General features: G+C 56.4%; 4 protein-coding genes across 9 annotated transcripts in view; all 4 read left to right on the forward strand.

The window, feature by feature from the left end:
• FAM102A (family with sequence similarity 102 member A) overlaps nt 1-7,516 on the forward strand; it is a 35,568-nt gene extending 28,052 nt beyond the window's left edge. For 3 of the 4 annotated variants that reach the window (XM_048965775.1, XM_048965777.1, XM_048965779.1), the window contains exons 8-12: nt 168-275; nt 530-719; nt 894-1,015; nt 1,501-1,570; nt 2,428-7,516. In XM_048965775.1, the coding sequence (XP_048821732.1) occupies nt 168-275; nt 530-719; nt 894-1,015; nt 1,501-1,570; nt 2,428-2,473 (536 nt within the window). In that variant the 3' untranslated portion in view covers nt 2,474-7,516. The remainder of the gene's footprint in view (nt 1-167; nt 276-529; nt 720-893; nt 1,016-1,500; nt 1,571-2,427) is intronic. The other variant, XM_048965778.1, reaches the window with a different exon arrangement.
• A 137-nt stretch (nt 7,517-7,653) lies between these two features.
• On the forward strand, nt 7,654-10,731 carry DPM2 (dolichyl-phosphate mannosyltransferase subunit 2, regulatory). The gene is made up of 4 exons (XM_048965784.1): nt 7,654-7,812; nt 7,927-8,016; nt 9,033-9,135; nt 9,403-10,731. Exons 1-4 carry the CDS (start codon nt 7,669-7,671, stop codon nt 9,459-9,461), a joined length of 396 nt encoding a protein of 131 aa, XP_048821741.1. The 5' UTR covers nt 7,654-7,668; the 3' UTR covers nt 9,462-10,731.
• A 197-nt stretch (nt 10,732-10,928) lies between these two features.
• On the forward strand, nt 10,929-13,961 carry ST6GALNAC4 (ST6 N-acetylgalactosaminide alpha-2,6-sialyltransferase 4). 2 transcript variants are annotated; one of them, XM_048965781.1, is made up of 6 exons: nt 10,929-11,043; nt 11,875-11,946; nt 12,234-12,386; nt 12,464-12,876; nt 12,957-13,064; nt 13,134-13,961. In XM_048965781.1, the coding sequence occupies exons 1-6, from the start codon at nt 11,038-11,040 to the stop codon at nt 13,321-13,323; spliced, it is 942 nt and encodes a 313-aa protein (XP_048821738.1). In that variant the 5' UTR covers nt 10,929-11,037; the 3' UTR covers nt 13,324-13,961. The 2 variants fall into 2 exon arrangements, with proteins under 2 accessions (XP_048821738.1, XP_048821737.1); XM_048965780.1 differs by lacking the exon at nt 10,929-11,043 and adding an exon at nt 11,698-11,776.
• Nucleotides 13,962-14,521: 560 nt separating this feature from the next.
• ST6GALNAC6 (ST6 N-acetylgalactosaminide alpha-2,6-sialyltransferase 6) lies at nt 14,522-17,883 on the forward strand. Of its 2 annotated transcripts, none has more exons than XM_048965782.1 (6): nt 14,522-14,767; nt 15,370-15,434; nt 15,691-15,974; nt 16,100-16,497; nt 16,589-16,696; nt 16,769-17,883. In XM_048965782.1, exons 3-6 carry the CDS (start codon nt 15,714-15,716, stop codon nt 16,956-16,958), a joined length of 957 nt encoding a protein of 318 aa, XP_048821739.1. In that variant the 5' UTR covers nt 14,522-14,767; nt 15,370-15,434; nt 15,691-15,713; the 3' UTR covers nt 16,959-17,883. The 2 variants fall into 2 exon arrangements, with proteins under 2 accessions (XP_048821739.1, XP_048821740.1); XM_048965783.1 differs by having other exon boundaries at nt 14,654-14,767; nt 15,795-15,974.
• Nucleotides 17,884-17,960: the final 77 nt, after the last annotated feature.

Below are 17,960 nucleotides of genomic sequence, written 5' to 3' on the forward strand. Positions count from 1 at the left end.
TCCCTAGTTCCAAAGTGCGTGTAAGCTCTTTGCTAGCCTGTACAACAAGCTTCTACCAACAGACTTTCACTTCCCTTAATCTAGTGGCCCAGGATCAGCACCTAGTCTAAGGCTGCGGGCAGTGTACCCATGTGGTTGTGGTGTAACTGGAGTGCCTTGTTTCTCAGCAGGTGTCCCTGAAGAACCAGATCAGAATCTGTCCAGCCCAGAGGAAGTCTTCCACTCAGGGCACTCACGGAACTCCAGCTATGCCAGCCAGCAGTCCAAGATCTCTGGTAACTATTGATCCACATGGCTGTGCCATCACCGGCCCCGTCCTTTTCTTTGCTGCAGCAAGCTCTTGTGAGAGTGACTTGCAGCCTTCTCTCTTACCCAGCTCTGTAATATCAGAGCTTCCTGGTCAGTCTCTGCAAATAAGTTCATAGATGTATATATAAACCTCAGTATACAAGAGCAGAACCTGCGCTGTGTGTTAACTCTGCTTTCAGGAAGGAGGGGAGGTGTGCTTGAAATCCCGCTGTGTTTGCAGGTTACAGCACGGAGCACTCCCGTTCTTCCAGCATGTCTGACTTGACCCATCGCCGGAACACCTCCACCAGCAGCAGTGCGTCTGGGGGGCTGAGTATGACAGTGGAGTGCACTGAGGGAGAGCGGGAACACAAACTAGAGAAGCCACCTCGCCCCCCCAGACCGGCTCTTCTGCTGGACAGACCCTCCCGGTAGGTGACTGCGGTGCAAAGCCCCGTCTGTGGGAAGTTGAGATGGAATCTGCTCTCTGGTCTTCAGGCAGCGTTAGGTTGGAATTAGCTCCTGGGAGAAGGATTGTTCCTAAAAGGAGTGTTTAAGTGTCCACCGTTAAAGGCTGATTTTTTCCCTTGATTTTCTTTCCCCAGGAGGAAAAAGGATTCAGTGGAGAGTCACCCAACGCGAGTGGATGACACCAGGATCGATGCAGATGATATAGTGGAGAAGATAATGCAGAGTCAGGACTTCACAGATGTCAGCAATACTGAAGGTGAGAGCATGAATCTCAAGAGGGGAAGTCTTGGCTGTTTCCTTAGCAAAGCTGCCAACCTTGTACACAGCCAGATTTGGTCTGCCACAGACTCTCCCCTTTGACAGAAATTTCTTTCAGTGGTTGCTAGGTGTTTCTATGGTAGTAAACTGTGGATTTGAGAGCTGTGCATCAGTTTGGGAACAGTGCTTGCCACTGTTCTTCTACAGACCACAGCAAAGGTAAAACAGTAACTTAAACATAAGGGTGAGAGGGGGAAAAATTGCTCTTTTTTCTTAGCTTGATTTGTATATGAGGCTCCCTTTTAAAGCAGGAGGAACTCTTAGGGATCCTATTGCTATGGGAACAACATATAGTGTGCATGTGGATTCACAGAAATGCACTTGTTCCTATGCTGAACATTCTGTAATGCAGCTGGGAGAGGAGAACCTGGCAACCATCAGTAGTTCTGTGCTTTGATGTCCTACTTCCCTTTCTATCTGCAGACAGCAACCTGCGGTTGTTTGTGAGCAGAGATGGAACAACTACACTGAGTGGTATTCAGCTGGGAAACAGGTAGGTTTCCTGAAAGGACTGCAGACAGTCAGACAGAGATTAGTTAGCTCTGGGTATGCAGAAAACTGTCACCTTTGCAACAGAAGAGATTTCTAAACATCATGTGCTACATGGTGGCTTTATTCCCACATTCGTTCCCCTGGGATCTCTCTGGTGACAGTCTACAGCTGCACTGGAGTGTGAATGCAGTTCTCAGTGGAAAACTGGAGAGAGAATTTGATCCTAGTTTTTAGATCCAAGAACGGAAATCAGTGAGGAGTGAAAGGACACAATGGTGAAGGTTGGTTCCTGTTGGGTCTTGCACTCGCAGGCAGTTTTGCCTCCTGCTGGACTGCAGCAGAACTGCAGCTCCCTTTTCCCTACCCCTCCATCCGTGCTGTGGGCTTGTGCTCTCAATACAGACTTCTGGAGAATAAAACTTTGTCTTGGCACAATGGCCCTTACTACAGTGTATTGACTAGTTGTGTTTTTTGGTTTTCTTTTAAGTTTTGTAGCATTTTTTGTAGTACAAAAAACAATAGTGGCAAACACAAAGATGTGTCAAGTTGGTGGCAAAATTGGGAGCAGAGTCAGGAATGCTTGTTCTTTGCACTGTATGCTCCACCCAAGCCCTTTCCTTCTGTCCTCTGAAAGGATTTGTTTCACCCAGCTCTTTCAAGCTCTAGGGTTAGTTTGCATGTCGCTGTCTGTTTTGTGTTACGTGGGTTGACCTCCCACCAGATTGACTAATTATTGTCACTATTTTGTGTGAGGTTAGAGGACAGTGTTCATGAGAGGAAAGCTCTGAATACAAACTTGTTTGCATTAAGTAATGGGAAAATAACTTGGCTTTCTCATCTTCTCCTCTGCGTCCTCAGGGTCTCATCCGGAGTTTACGAGCCAGTGGTGATTGAAACCCACTAAATGTGAAGAACAGGGTAGAGCTGCTGGAAACAGGCCCCCTACCCAATCCGCTGCCACATGGATGCCAACCTTTACCTCTCTTCATGCAGCATTCCAGAAGGGATTTCTCCGTGCCCCTACCCATATGTTTGCACTGCAGAACTACTCTGAGACCACTCCAGATCATGCACTTTCCCTGTGTTGGCAGAACCCTCCTTCACTTCCCAATTGTTCCAGTGCCTGCCCTCCCCGATTGCAAACAGACCCAAAGTGTCTGCTGGACTTATCCTTAGTCCTAGAGCATGTTGCTCTCCTGCATCCCTCACTACACCCATCCATTTGCAACGGGGGATTTCTCAGCTTGTCTCCCCAAAACATTGGGTTATGCCACTGTGAACTCTTCAAACCACTTGGGTGGGAACCATTCTAACCAAACCAAGAGCTGCTTGTTGATGACACGGTGAAATGGTTACTTGCAGGATGCTTTTTTCCATTGACTGCAAGGGAGCATCACCTTCCAAGGCAACAGTTTTGTTGAACAAGGTATGCAGTGGTGTACACTTCACCTTCCTACACTTAAAACCCCCCAAATTTTTTTTTCTCATAGGAAGTATCTCCCAAAAGTGCATTTCAGAAAATTACCACAATCCAGATGGGAGTTGATAAATGGTTAAATGCTAGTGCTTGTTATACCACTAACTGTATTGCACCCTTCCACTGCTGGGCATGGAAGGGCAGTGTTCATCAATTAGCATTAGCAGGAGCACTTTAGAGGTTCCAGATTTTACCTGGAGGAGGCTTGTCTCTGCTGTTCAAGGCAAATAATCCATGTTTGCTGGACTGATTCAGCAAATAATCACTGTTGGATCTTGGAATACAATGCCTCCTTTTTGGCTTAGGAAGGGAATTGCCCTTCTTGGACTGTGAAAAGATTCTCATTATCTGATGACCATCCCCTGGGCCGGAGCAGGATGCCGTTGTCTGTGGTGGCCTCGTTGGTTTGGTGGTTAACAATTGCCTCTCTTGGCTTGGGCCAGTAAGGTAATTGGTGCCAGTTGTCCTTTCTTGATCTGTCAGTAGGAGTCTATGCCTGAGCTGGTTCTTTCTGGGGCTGGAGGGCAAGATAAACCCGCCACCTTCGCCTTCAAAGGTAGACGGGATATTTTCTGCTGTTCTCTCTACAGCAGCTGTTCTTACCCACTCGGTGAAGAGTCAGTTTTTCTGACAAGGTTTCAAGCTTTTCTGGTTGATCTTTCAATTGCTCTTCTTCGGGTTTTTCTGCAGTTGTTTGACTCTTCAGCTGCCTCTTCTCCTCGATGTGAGCAGCAGAGACACCAGTCCCTTTCAGCTCTCACTTATAGATTCTCCTGGCAGCTGAATTGCAGATGAGGATCTGTGCAGCCACGGGCTGTCAGCAGGCTGTGCTTTCAGCCTTTCCTGTACGGAGACTCGGCCTGTAAGCTATTTCTGTGTAGTATCCTTTCCTCTTTTGCCAGTGTTCTGTAGTAGCACTCAGCAGCCGTGCACTTTGAGAAATGGCACAGCACGATGCTGGCATGGTCAGAACATGCCCTTCTCTGACACACGTGTGCGTGCACGCTCTCACAGGCACACACTTGTTCCATTCAGCGAGGAAAGACTTGTAACTGATCACACTGTTGTTCAAATTCTTATCGTAAAGCCTTTTTAAAAGGACAAAAAAAAAAAAAAAAAAGGATTAATAGTGGTCTCTGTGGCCAGAATGCATGCAGATGAGCTACTGGAAAAGGGAATTTGGCAGAATGGGAGATGAGGAATGAAAGGGCCTTGATATTCTTCGCCCTGCTAGCTAAGGATGGCTGTATGGGGAGGGTGCTAGGCTGTGAGGCAGAGCTGTACAGCTGCTTACTGTGTTTTAATAGTTTCTCTCCTTAAGTCAGGAGGCTTCTTTCTGTATTTGGAATGACCATGCATAAGATATAGGTCTTCTTCACCCCTTTCCCTTCAAAGGGAATTAAATTTGGATTACGGTTACAAGGGGTACGGAAAACACTTAGGTTTGGTTTGATGTAGGGAAGTGATATTGGATCTTTTGATTCTGTCTGAAACAAAAGCTCTTTCACACTTTCTGGTGTTTTAGCTGTGATCTCAGACTGTAGGTTTGGCACTCGCTTGCAGGCTGGTGAGCTTCCTGCTCGCTCTGGGTGAGAGGTGCCCTGTTCCAGGGCTTCTGCATGTGTGCAGGAAGGGGAGAGCTGACTGCTTTTCTTCTTTCCTGGGGCTCTGCCAGAAAGCTGGGCCTCGCCTGATTCTCTGGTCAGGTCAGTGCAAGGGCAGAAGTATACAAACAGCACTGTGTGTTCTTGCCTAGCCTGCAGGTAATGGTGGGAGCTGGCTGTCCAGCTGCTCCCAACATGGCACCTGCTGGAAGTGTGGTCTGGGGCACTGCCAGAGTTGCAACAGCAGCAACCAGAACTTGAAAAAGGCAAAAATAAGTCAGGAAAAAAGCCAAACGCATCTCAGTTCTCCTGCTTTGCTTCTATTCACGTGGAAAACAATGACAGTTACTGTCAGAGCAATTGGGAACCAAGCGTTTTCTTCTGGGCTTCGATTGGCAGGAGTCTGCTGCCCTGAGACACCAGCAGCTAGGCATGCTGTGAAATCCACTGTGGGACAGAGGAGGGATCTCTTTCCAGCAAAGCAAAAAGAGCTGAGCCGTACAGAAAGCTTCCCAGGCTGGCAGAGTTGTAACCTGCTCCATCATGTAATTGTGGCCAACCTGGAAGCGTCTCTGGCTTCTCTTCCAACAGCTTGGCACATCACTGCTTGCATTTTGGATAACTGTGTCTCATGGGGTATGTCTTTCTTGTTCTACATTGTTATTGACTGCACAGGTCCTGGTCTGTATGTAGCTTTTTAGCTTTCCCACCCCTCATTTTGAACAAGAAGGGCAGCCCTTGTCATTGAGCCTAATACAGCACAGATGGGGCTGGAGTGCCCAGGATGGAGCCATGCAAAGGAGGAAGGAGCAGCCTGCTTCTGTCTCCAGCCCCCACCTGAGGCTGTTGCTCTGCCCCTGGCCAGCAGCAGACACACCAGGTGCTGGTCTCTTGGGAAGCTGCATCTTGCACGCACTTTCTCCTTGTTGGCATTGCTGCCGTCTGTTCCTTGTTGGATTTTGAACATTTAAGAAGTGAATCAGTTTCCAGACCCAAACCTCTGGTTAGTTTCCTTTAGGGTTTTTTTTTTTTGTCTTGAAGTTCATAATTTGTTTTATAAACCCAGCAGGCTGGTGTATTTTCTTTTCTTTTCTTTTTTTTTTTCTGATTGCATTGTTGTTTCATTGATATTTTATTCCTGGGGGGCCAAGAGAGGACTTTCTTCCCCACATTGTTTTCCATCTCAGGGGATTCAGAGGTGACTTAGACAAATAAAAGGGCCTTATTGGCAACAAACACCCTGCGTCCCTGGCCCTGGTGAGCAGAGCTGGCTCTGCGCTCCAGGCTGAGGGCCAGGCAGGACGTGTGGGCTCTGCTCTTGGCTCCTGGACCTCTGGTGGAAGCCTCATGCAAAGGCTTGGAAAATTCAGAGTCGTGATTTTTGTTTGTTTTTTTTTTACTAACTTTTAAAAACCGGTTTGAACTGAGTACATGTCCAAAGGGATAGGCTTGGTTGTGAATTGGAGAAGGAAATGAGGATCATTTGGAAATGGTGGTGGGAAAAAAAAAAAGGGGGGGGAGAAGGATGTTGCTCCTCTGATTTTTGGGGTTTCTTTTGTTTGTTTGGGGAATGGTTGGCACTTTAAATGGGGGGAGGGGGAGGATTCGTGCTGTCTGTGAAGTGATGGGCAGCAAGTTTGTGATCTGTTTTCCCCCCCACCCCCCTTATTGCCACATCTCTTTGCCCCCTGCAGAAAGTTAAAGTCCTTTTTTAATGTTTGCTTCCGTTTTTAGAGGGTTCTGAACTGGGCTGAGACCCGAAGAAATGTCTTTCATTTGAATCTTGATAGGAGGGGTTGACTTTTTTTTTTTTTTTAATTTATTTTGTTGTTGCTATTTTCTTTTTAAAACTGGTGGCTGTGCAGCTGGACTCTGCACACGCTGTTGTGAACCTCTGGGAAAACCTCACTCCAGGTACGCTAAAGCACCTCGGTGAAAGAAACCCCTCCTGGAGAGGGGCCGTCCTGCCCTCCCCTCGCTCTCCTGCTCGCTGCCTTACCCGGGGGCTGCAAATTCCCCCCAGCCCTGCCTGCACCCCTCCTGGGCTTTAGCTGACTAAATGCCCTGGTGACTTAGCCCTGTGGACAAGGCTGGTCCCCAGGGGCAGGTTACAGCAAACACTGCCTGGTCGCAAGTGTTTGTACTGAAAAACCAATTCCTGGCTGTCGGGGGGGTGCATGCAGATCCCCCCCTTTCCCTCCCAATCGTTGCATCATCCGTCAGCCCACCGCAGCACCGCGCTGAAAACCTGGGCGATGAACGAGGGTGGGTGAAGCCTTGAGCTCGAGGTGTGGCTGAGCCTTTTCACTTGCCTCAACCGTAAGGATTAATGGTAGAGCCCGTATTTTTGTGGGGGGAGGGGGGGAAGGGGAGATCCTGTTTTATTTTCATGAGAGTCAGTTGAGCTTGGCGATGTTCGGATGAGCCACTTGATTTATATCAGATTCTATAGAGAGATGGCTGATATTTTTGGAAAGGGAACGGCTCTATGCAAACTTCCAAAATTTCTTGAAGAGATAGTTTAACATTTTTTTACTTTGAAATCTAAAGATAAATCTCTAACTTTTTTCTTAAAGCAGAAGTGCGTTTAGAAAGAGAAGCTACTTCCACTGCTCTATTTTGATGATGATTCTTGGGAAGTTGGGGCTGGGAAGGACTATTTTTCACCATTTCTATCTCGCTCCTCTAGTTTTTTTGTTTCATTTTCTAACGGAATGCTGTGCCGTCTTTGATTCAACAGATCGTGTTTGTATTTTCTGTATCTGGTTCCTAACGTAGAGAAATAACAAATATATGAGGAAATCAATATAATGTCAAATGTTGTTATGGTTTGGGGGAAAATAAAGTTTGTTTTTTTGGTACTTCACACTGAGCCTTCTGGTTTTGCTGCGGTCTTTTTGTTGTTCTGAATGTATTTGTTGTTGGCTAAGAGCTGCAGGGCTCTCACAGTTTGGCCATTTTCTCTACGCTGGAGCACTGCAGTTCCCATCATGCTCCGGGCGAGCTGTGCTTCCCACAATGCTTCGCGCTCCTCAGCCCGCCCCTTCTGATGAGCGCTCTTCCGGTCCCGGATATCACGTTGGCGTAGCTCTGCGCTCTGATTGGTCATCCGATCCCGGAAGAACAGGGCGGGCGGAAGGGCTGGGGGTGGCCGTCGCCATGGTGAGTGGGGCCGGGGCCTGGACTCCGCTGCCTTCCTTTCTCCTGTCCCGGGGCAGGACAGCCGGCGCCGCTCCCGCTGCTCCCACAGAGCCCTGAATCTCTCTCCTTTTGCAGGCCACGGCGACGGACCGAGCGGTGGGGTTCGGCCTGGTAGCCTTCAGCCTCATTCTCTTCGTGTACTACACGCTGTGGATCATCGTGCTGGTACGGCGCTGCGGGGCTCGCGCTGGTTCTTAGGGCCTGGTAACGTCTAGCCTCCAGATCTTGTTGAGGTGCTGAAGGAGCGCGCTGTGCTGGCGTCCTGCTGGGAAGTGCTGGGGCACAGCCTCCTGGCATTGGTGGCACAGCGCTCAGCCTCCACCTACGCTGGCCCGACCCGGGCGCGGTGAGCTTGGCTTCACTCCCAGGGCTCCTGCACTGCCTGGGGATGGTGGGGGCTGTCAGGGCGAGCCAAATCTGGCCCCTGTGTGCTCGTAGGGCCTTGTGCACACCTTCAGAGTTATGGTGCTGGTGGAGGTAACAGATGGAGTCATAGAGAGAAATGCTTCTCAGTTAGACTGGAGCTCAGCAGGGAGGAGAAGGGCTCAGTAACACCGAGCTCTGGAGAAGTGTGAGTCTGGCAGTGTGACTGCTCCTCAGGATGCGGCAGCTGGGGTCATTAGTGGTGTTCTTTATAGAAATGGCTCCTTGTCAGTTTTCCATGCACCAGCTCAGCCTTAGACTCACAACTGGACTTCTGGTAGTTTCCTTTCTGAGGATCTTGGGTTCCCCTCCTAGATGTGCTCACAGCTGTGGGATAGGTGTTCACACAGTGCAGGAATCATTGCAGTGCACTTTAGCATCCAAAGTTTTCTGCTGTTCTCAGCAAAGGAGCCATGACAAGATCAATATGAGAGAGAGGGCAGCATCAACCTTTCCCTTGAGGAAGGCAGAAGGTTGTGGGTTGGTGTGCCCAGCACCACACAGCCAAGCCCACCATAGCTGAACTCCTGCTCTCTCCTCACCACCCATCTGAGCACTGGAGTCCACTTTCCGGCCATTCTCTGCAGCTGCAGTGCTGCTGTGTGAGGCTTCACCACGTGCAGGTTCAGACACTCTTTTATTAGCAATCCCCTCGAGCTCCATGTTTCCAATCTGCTTTTGAAACCCCAGGGCCACACGTGTTGGTGACTTGCTCTCATGTTGTGGCCACCTGCTGATGCCCCACTCTGTTTCTGCAGCCCTTCATTGGCAGTGACCACAGCATCCATCAGTACTTCTTGCCCAGGGAGTATGCAGTTATCATCCCCGTGGTGGCTGGGCTGCTGCTGCTGCTATTTATAGGTGAGTGTTATTTTGGTTGCTCTAATTAGAGGGTTCTAAATTAGGAAGAGAGAAGAGACACTTGTGATGTGCTGCTCGTGGTTCCTGCAGTGGCTTAATTTGGCTCAGGCATCTGTGTGCACACACGTGTAACTTCAGCTGTTTGTTCCTCTGGGCATTAAAATTGTTTCTTGTGCTCTGATGAGGTTCCATTATTCACCGTGTGTTTTAAAGTTGCTTTTCATTTGATATGTTTTGATTGAGTCTGTTCTCTCTCTCTCGTGGTAGGTGTTTTTATAATGGTTGTGATGTGGAAGAGCAGAAAACCTGCCAGGAAATCTGACTGAAGGCCCAGCTGAGAGATGGAGACAAGGCCCCCACCCTGCAGCACCCAGGCTTGGAGGAGCCAGCCTGCAGCACCAAGCAGCCCCCTCCTCCAGAGCGCTCTCAAAGCAGCAGCAGCACCAAGCTGGCTGCTCTGTCTCCCACATTCCTTCCTCCAAAGACGCAGACTTGCATAGTTTACAACTTACTGACTAAAGGGAAGCAAAACTGACTTAAAGGACTTACCAGGAGAGGGACCAGAGCTCCAGCTAGGACAAATCTGCACCCTGGCTGAGGCTACGTGCAGCAGCTCTGCTGGCTGGAATCTGTCAGGGTCTAGCAGCTGTAATTGCAGAGTATGAGTTCGGTTCTGGCCCCCATCAGGTGCTTGGTCTCTGGGTAATCTTTCCCCTCTGCTCTTGCTGCATACAGTAGTTTATTCCTTCTGGGATTATTTTTTTTTTTAACTGGAAGAGCTGATGATGGTGCTGTGAGCTCTCATATTGCTGAAGAGGGCCCTGTGAGCTGTGCTTGTAGAGCACATGCTGCACCCACATCCCCTCCTACAGTCACCCAACTGAGCACACAGCACGCCCTGCGTGGCAGAGGAAGCATTTGGCTCTACTGCCACTGACTGCAGCTCTCACCACAGCTGCCAGCTGCAGCCTGGGCTCCTGCCTGCACTGCCTGCACTGACCTGGGCTGCCAGCAGCTCCCAGTGGCTGTAGTGAGCTAGATTTATCCTCAATAAAGGTCTCTAAGGTCTTTGTTCTCCCGCATCAAGTGCAGAGGTGCTGCTCCAGCCCTCTCCCCTGCTGTGCTGCTTGCACTCACAGTGACTGCAGAAGGCACCAGGCCCAGGGGCTGCTGAGGTGAGGACAAACCAAGCCTGCAGGGACCTGGGGACAGTGCACTCTTGCTGCCCATTGCCCCAGTCCCCACTGATCTCAATTTCTAGGACCAGTCCATCACCCTGGCCCAATTCCTGGAGTTGTGCAGAGCTTTATTGCAGGGGAAGGGCAGGAGGCAGTGCACACTGCTGGCACTGGGCCCTGCCTGCGTATCCGGCTCCTGGTGTGGGACAAGCAGGAGCTGCGTTGCTGCAAAGGGCAGCGTCCCTAAAAATATCCCTGTTGGTGTGATGGGAGGTGGCTGTGCTCCAGCTGAAGGTCGTGGCACTGCGTGTCCCTGCACAGGCTCTGTGCCTCTGTTCCTTCTCATCACCTCTCAGCAGGCAGGGTTGAGTCCCCAGCCCAGGCACGTGCTGGGGTGCGGCCGTGGAAAGCAGCCTCGTGTGTGGCTCCCTGCATCCTGCTTGCTGTGCTGCTGTCACTGCCTCTTACATCGCTGCCAAATCCCTTTAGAACCAGTCTCAAGTTTGTTTTTCTTATTTCCTTATTGCTGGCTGGGGAAAACCCCAGGAGCACCTCAAGGCAGTGGGAGGGGGGTAGCACTGTGTGACGTGTCCTGCAGCTTGTCTGTAGCTGACGTAAGGCCATCGGGCAGCACCGCAGGTCAGGAGGCCCCAATCCTGGTCCCAAAACGATCCCTGGGCTTTCAACAGTGCACTGAGCTCAGCAACACCCGCGTCGGTGGGGCATGGAGGTGAGGTCGGGATGTGGAGCTGGATCTGGGGGATCCCAGGGCAAGGGGGAGGCGCAGTGCGAAGAGAGAGCGGGAGAGAAGTGGGGGCAATGGGCTCTAGTGTGGGAGATGGGGTCGCTATTGGGTCTGTCGGTACGGGGACGCACAGAGCAGGTGCTGGGTGCGTGCGGGATTCACAGGGCGGGCTGGAGCCGGGTGTGTCCGCCCCAGGAAGCACGGCACGGGTGTTCGGGCGGAGGTAACCGGGGCACAGGGCAGTGCTGGGCTTGGTACTGCGATGGGAGTTGGGATCGGTGCCGGGCTGTCGGTACCGGGAGGCGCGGCTCGGGTCTCGGGGCGGTGGGGGCACGGGCTCCGCAGCGCCGCGCCGGTGCCGCTCTCGGGGCGCTGCGCGGGGCGGTCCCGGCAGCGCAGCTCGGCTCCGCCCCCCCCGGCGCGGTTCTTCCAGCGGAGCGCAGCGCGGTGCCCCCGGCGCGGCCCGGCCGCGATGCGGGACCCGACGGCGGCCCTGGGGGCCGGGCAGCGGTACCTGCACCGCAGCTCCCGCGGGGGCTCCCGGCGTCGTGAGTGGGGCCGGGAGGGGCGGGGTCCCGGCGCCGAGCACGGGATTGGGGGCGGGACGGGGACGGGAACCGGGCGTGGGGGAGACCTGAACGCGGGCATGGAGGGGATCCGGGACGTGGGAGGGTTGGGTCTGAAGCGTGGGAGGATCCAGGGGGACAATGAGCATAGGGTGCGCATCCTGCGTGTGGGAGGGGGGCTTTGGGTACCGGGGGGTCCCCAGCCATGATGGCCTCGATCCTCCCCCCGCTGATCCCGCTCTGTGTGCAGGGTGCACGCCCCAAGCCTCCCTGTGACCCCAGTTCCCCACGGCCGCCCCAGCCCCGAGGGATGAAGATGCTGGTGAGTACCGCGGGGATGGGTGGGATGAGCCTGCAGCGCTGCGGGGCTGCGCGCCCGGATACCTGCGGTGCGGCGGCTCCGGGTGGGCACCCCTTGGTCCCCGCTGCGGGGACAGTGGAACCCGAGGGGTCGCTGCCGCACGCGTGGGCTCCGGCCGCGTGCAGGAAGTGAGTCACGGCAGCCCGGTGCTCCCTCCTCGCAGAGCTCTGCTGCCGGGCTGCGCTGCCTCCAGCATCCAACGTGGGCACGCGGCCGAGCCCGGCGCAACCCAGGTTCTCCGCTTCCAGGTCCGCGTCTTCTTCGTCCTGGTGTGCGCGGCCGCGCTCTCCGTGTTCTACGTGCTGCTGTGCCGTGAGGCCGTGGGGCAGAGGGGCGGCTCCGCGTACACCGCGCCCGCAGCGCTCAACTTGCAGGGCTACAGCCGCGTCCCCGACGGCAAGGTCGGTCCGTGGGGCGGCCTCGTCCCCCGCGCCTCGTTTTTCCCCATCCTCGGTGCTGACGGTGCGTATCCCCGCAGCCGCTGCGCAGAGCTCCGTGCCGCCGCTGCGCCGTCGTCTCCAGCTCGGGGCAGATGCTGGGATCGCACCTGGGCCGGGCGATCGACGGGCAGGAGTGCGTGCTGCGCATGAATCACGCCCCCACCGCCGGCTTCGAGGAGGACGTGGGCACACGGAGCACCGTCCGCGTCGTGTCACACACCAGCGTCCCGCTGCTGCTCAGGAACCAGCCCTACTTCTTCCAGCAGTCCCGAGACACCATCTACGTCATTTGGGGTCCCAGCAGGAAGATGAGCCGCGAGAAGGGCGGCCCGACGTACCGAGTGCTGCTGAAGGTGCTGGAGATGTACCCCTACCTGCAGCTCTACACGCTGACTGAGGAGAAGATGGAGTATTGCGACGACGTCTTCCAGAACGAGACAGGGAAGAACAGGTACCGTGGCCCCGCTGGGTGCCCCCGTCGTGTTGCTTCCGTCCGTCTGCGTGTCCCCATCCCACCGCTGTGCCCCGCAGGGTGAAATCCGGCTCCTTCCTGAGCACGGGGTGGTTCACCATGATCCTGGCCATGGAACTGTGCGAGCACATCTGCGTCTTCGGCATGGTCAGCGACAGCTACTGCAGGTGCGGGGCTTGGGGTGGCAGTGGGGGCTGCGGGGGATGCACTGTGCTCAGCCCCCATGGTGCCGACAGGGAGAAGAACCACTCGAGTGTGCCTTACCACTACTTTGAGAAGGGGCGGCTGGACGAGTGCAGGATGTACCTGGTGCATGAGAAGGCCCCCCGCGCCGGGCACCGCTTCATCACCGAAAAAGCCATCTTCTCCCGCTGGGCCAAGAGGAAGGACATCATCTTCACCCACCCGTCGTGGGCAGGGGGGTAGGAGCGGCAGCAGTGCGGTTGGAAGCCCCTCAGCATGCCTGGGATTAGGGGTCTGCAGCTGCTGGGGGGGCACCAGTGGGAACCCTGTTGCGTTGGAGTGCATGGGATGGGGCTGCATCCACTGAGACCCCCCAGCTGCAGGCCCTGAGCTGGTTTGGACCCGTGCGGGATGGATGTTTAACGTGGGATGGACCCTGATGCTCTGGCACCTGGTGCCACATATGGGGCACGTGGAGTGGGGCCGGGACATCCTGTCCCACAGCCCCCGCACATCCCCTGCCCGCAGCCCTGAGCTGCCTTGCCACAAGTGCCCTTGGATTCAAACCAAAGCCGACTTGCCCATTAAAAGCATTTTTAAGTCCACGCTGAGCTCGCGGCGGTGCTGGGACACGGAGGTGCGTGGTGTCGGGGCGGCAGCTGGGTTCGTCCATCCGTAAATGAGGTGGGGATCCGATGGGCGGGGTCAGAGCACGGAGCGGGCGCTGAGATCCGGCGGATGGGGTTTTGCGGGGAGCTGCGGGAGCTGCGCCGAGGGATGGGAGCAGCGAGGCTGTGGGGTAGCAAATCTACGGGGCGGAGGGAGACTCGTGTCGGTTTCCACGGTCGAGAGCCCCCTGGCCCCCCCCGTGCCTCTCAGCGCCGCGAGATGAGCTCAGCCCACGGCGCCGCGCCGTATCCCGGCAGTGTCACGCGCGCACGCACCCACGCGCCCCGCGCAGCCCAATCCGGGGCCGTCCCGTCGGGGCGGGCGGCGTTAGGACCCCCGCGCAACCCCCGCCCCCAGCACAGCGCGGCCCCGCGGGCCTCGGGAGCGCGCGGCGGCGGCGGCGGCGCAGTGCGGAGCGGAGCGGAGCGGGGCTCGGGCCGAAGGTGCGGGTGGGGATGCGCGGCGGCGGCGGGGGCGGCACTCACTGTGCGGGGAACGAGCCGGCACCGCCCCGCCGGGATGCGGCTGCGCCCGGCCTGGCACGGCCGTACAGAGCGGGGGGGGTCCGTGGGGGGCTGCGTGCTGGGTACGGGGGGTGGTATCTCTGGGGAAGGAGGGGCTGCATCCCGGGTACCGGGGGGCTGCGTCCCGAGGAGCGGTGGGTTTCAATCGCGAGTGCCGGGGGTTGCGTCCCCGGTTGCACGGCAGATGCGTTCCAGGGCTGGGGGAGGATCTGCGCTGTGGGGGCACGGGGGGGTGTGCGTGCTCGGCAAGGGTAGATCGGCACGTGGGGGCCGTACCGCGGAGCCGCAGCCGGGTTTGTCGTACCGGGGGTGCAGACAGCGCTCGGCGCTTCCCCAGCAGAGCGCGATGTGACCCCGGGGGACCGCCATGGCCCTGCTGCCAGCCGGAGGGGCCCGGCAGCACCGCACAGCCCGGGGGGAGCGCGGCGAGGAGGAGGCGGAGGAGACCCCCCGGCAGCGCTCAGCACCCGCTGCAGATGAGTGCCCCCACCCAGGTAAGGGACCTGCACCGCAGGAGCGGGGTAACCAGCGGGGGTCCCGGAGCTGCCACCTCCTCCCCTTTCGCCCCGCGTCCCTGCTGCACGCTTCTCCTGTCCCCTCAGCCCCGTGCAGGGACGGAGCTCCCAGTGCTGTTCCCTCTCTCCTGGGACTCCGGGCACCAAAAATCCCGGCCGTGCCCCAGGCACGCTGGCTCCTTCCCAGCCCCAAAGCCTTTCGGGGCCCCCTGGAGGGTTATGTGCCAGCTGCTGTGTAATTTTCCATCTTGCCTCCTCCCAAGACAATCAAATTTCATTTTGTTTTTAATTTCTGATTGGTACGACTATGACCCAGTAGGAGTGGCAATGACTCACTGAGAAGGACTTAAAATGTTCATGGAGGTGGGGAGAAGTGAGGATAAAGAGTCCTCTCACTGGGCAAGTAACCATGGGAGCACCCCAAACACCCCAGGGCCAGTTTAATGGGATTGAGCTGGGAGATCCCAATCTCCTTAGCGCGCTGGAATCAGCCCAGGGCTAAACCCGGTGTGGGGATCGGCGCATGGTGCGGTTTTGGGGACAGGATCCCCCTGCTTTTGGGGTAACTGCGTGCCTTGCAGGTGCTCGCAGGACGTCGGCAGTCACTCGGCACTGAGGGCAGCACGGAGACATGAGCGGCAGCACGGTGAGTGGGACCCGAGTCCCCTTAAAGCCATTCGGGAGGGCCGAGCTGGGGGCAGCCATGCCATGATCCTCTGGCAGCAGCTCAGAGGAGCACTCACGCAGTAAAGCATTTTCCTCCTCCTCCCTCCTTAAAGCCCTACGGCCATGCAAGCAGTGCCGCTACTGGGAGAGCTGGAGCTGTGTGTGGCTGGGTGGGGAAGGACAGGAATATCCCCATCTCCATCCCCATTCCCATCCCCTCCCCATCCCTATCCCAGCTCCCTGTGACCAGCAAGGGGAAATGGAGTTGGGCCGGATCATCCCTGTGATTTCCATCCCCATCCCTTTGGGGAGGAGCCCTGATGCTGTCCCCCACCTGCAGAGCCAGCGCGCCGCCGTCTTCGTGCTTCTCTTCGCCCTGCTCATGCTGCTGATCATCTACAGCTCCAGCAGTGGGACCGAGGTGTTCCCCTACAGTGCGCTGCGGGGCAGAGCCCGGCGGCCCCCCAACCTGCGGCACTGGGGGGTGAGCAGCGGGTACCTGCCCGTGTCTGGGAACAAGGTGGGCACAGGACGTGGCTGTGGAGATGGGATGTCCCTGTGGGTGGGACACCGAAAGCCCCTTGGTTTGGGGTCCCTGTGTTTTGGGGTTTCCTTGGTTTGGACTCATTGTGTCCATCGCCTCAGAGCCTGACTGCCCACTGCCACCAATGCGCCATCGTCACCAGCTCCAGCCACCTCCTGGGCACCCACCTGGGCGCCGAGATCGACCAAACCGAGTGCACCATCCGCATGAACGACGCTCCCACCACCGGCTATGAGGCCGATGTGGGCAACAAGACCACCTTCCGTGTGGTGGCCCACTCCAGCGTCTACCGCGTCCTCAAGCGGCCCCAAGAGTTTGTCAATAAAACCCCGGAGACCATCCTCATCTTCTGGGGGCCACCGGCCAAGATGCAGAAGGGGCTGTTGAAGATCATCCAACGCGTCGGCGCATCCTTCCCCAACATGACGGCCTACATCGTCTCCCCGCACCGCATGAAGCAGTTCGACGAGCTCTTTCGGGGGGAGACGGGGAAGGACAGGTACCGGGAGCTCCTCCTCCCCTCCTTGGGGTCTGTGGGTCCCCACTGGTGGGTTGAGCACCATGAGGGTCACCCCATCGCTGTGCCCTAGAGAGAAGTCGCGCTCGTGGTTGAGCACGGGTTGGTTCACCATGGGGATTGCGGTGGAGCTGTGCGACACCGTCCACGTCTACGGCATGGTGCCCCCCAACTACTGCAGGTAAGGGCCTCCCCATCCCCAAATCCCAACCGCAGGGCACAGCACGGGGCTCAGCCCATGGTCTGCCTGTAGTCAGCGTCCGCAGCCCCGCCGCATGGCCTACCACTACTACGAGCCCAAGGGCCCCGACGAGTGCACGACGTACATCCACAATGAGCGCAGCCGCCGCGGCAATCACCACCGCTTCATCACCGAGAAGCGCGTCTTTGCCAGCTGGGCCGCCCCCTACAACATCACCTTCTCTCACCCCACCTGGCCTTAGGGCAGCTGCACTGAGCGGGGAGCCCTGGGGATGGGGTCCCTTCGATTCGGGGTCCTTTTGATTCAGGGTCAGTTTGGGACGGGATCTCCTTGGCTTGGGGTCCCACTGGGATGAGGTCCCGTTGGTTTGGGGTCCCATTGGGATGGGGTCTCCTGGGGGTAGGATCTCTGTGGGATGAAGTCCCCTTGGCTTGGAGTCCCCTTAGTTTTCAGTTCAGGGATTCCTTGGCTTGGGGTCTCCCGTGCGATGGTCCAGTCCCCTTGGTTTGGGATCCCTTTGCTTCAAAGTCCCCTTGGTTTGGGGTCCAGGCTGCACCGTGCACCGCAGGGCTGATACAGCCATCAGGGCCACATGCCACCACTGTGCCCATGGCGTCTGCACAGCCGTGACATCGTGGGTTTTGGGGTGTCCTGCGGGACATGGGAACTCTGCATGGTCCCAGCTCAGAACCTCCCAGGCTGCATTGCAGCCCATCACCCTGAGAGCACACGGGGGTGCAGGTGCATGGTCCCCTTTGGCTGGCATGGGGGTCGCATTGCTTTTGGGGCAAAATTCCAGCCCCCCACTCCCCACTTTCCCTCAGCACAAATCCTAACAGTGTCACCATCCCCAGAACAGAGACCTCAGGAGCCACCCCAGTGAGGACCAAGGGGCTGACACTGCCAACGTGGTGCCGGGGAGGGGGAGGTGGGGAGGGGGAGCCAATACCACACAGCACTGCCGGAACCTTTTGTAACCTGGCCGTGGGATTTGGGGGACTTTTTTTCCCTCCTGGTGCCGGTGTTTGGATTTCCACCGTGGAGCCACGCGATGCTCGTCACTCATCAGCCCCTCACAAACTATTCAGAAGCGTTTGGACGCTGAGCCCCGGCGGGGTGGCAGCCCCGTGCCTCAGTTTCCCCCTTGGCCGACGCAGCGGGGGGGGGGCGAAGGGGGAGGGGGTCCCGGTGGGGTCGCACCTTGAGGGGTGGCTCAGCACCGCGTTTTGTATCGATTTGTACA

The sequence above is a fragment of the Lagopus muta genome, chromosome 19 (genome assembly GCF_023343835.1).
Source record: "Lagopus muta isolate bLagMut1 chromosome 19, bLagMut1 primary, whole genome shotgun sequence".
NCBI classification, from domain to species: Eukaryota; Metazoa; Chordata; class Aves; order Galliformes; family Phasianidae; genus Lagopus; species Lagopus muta.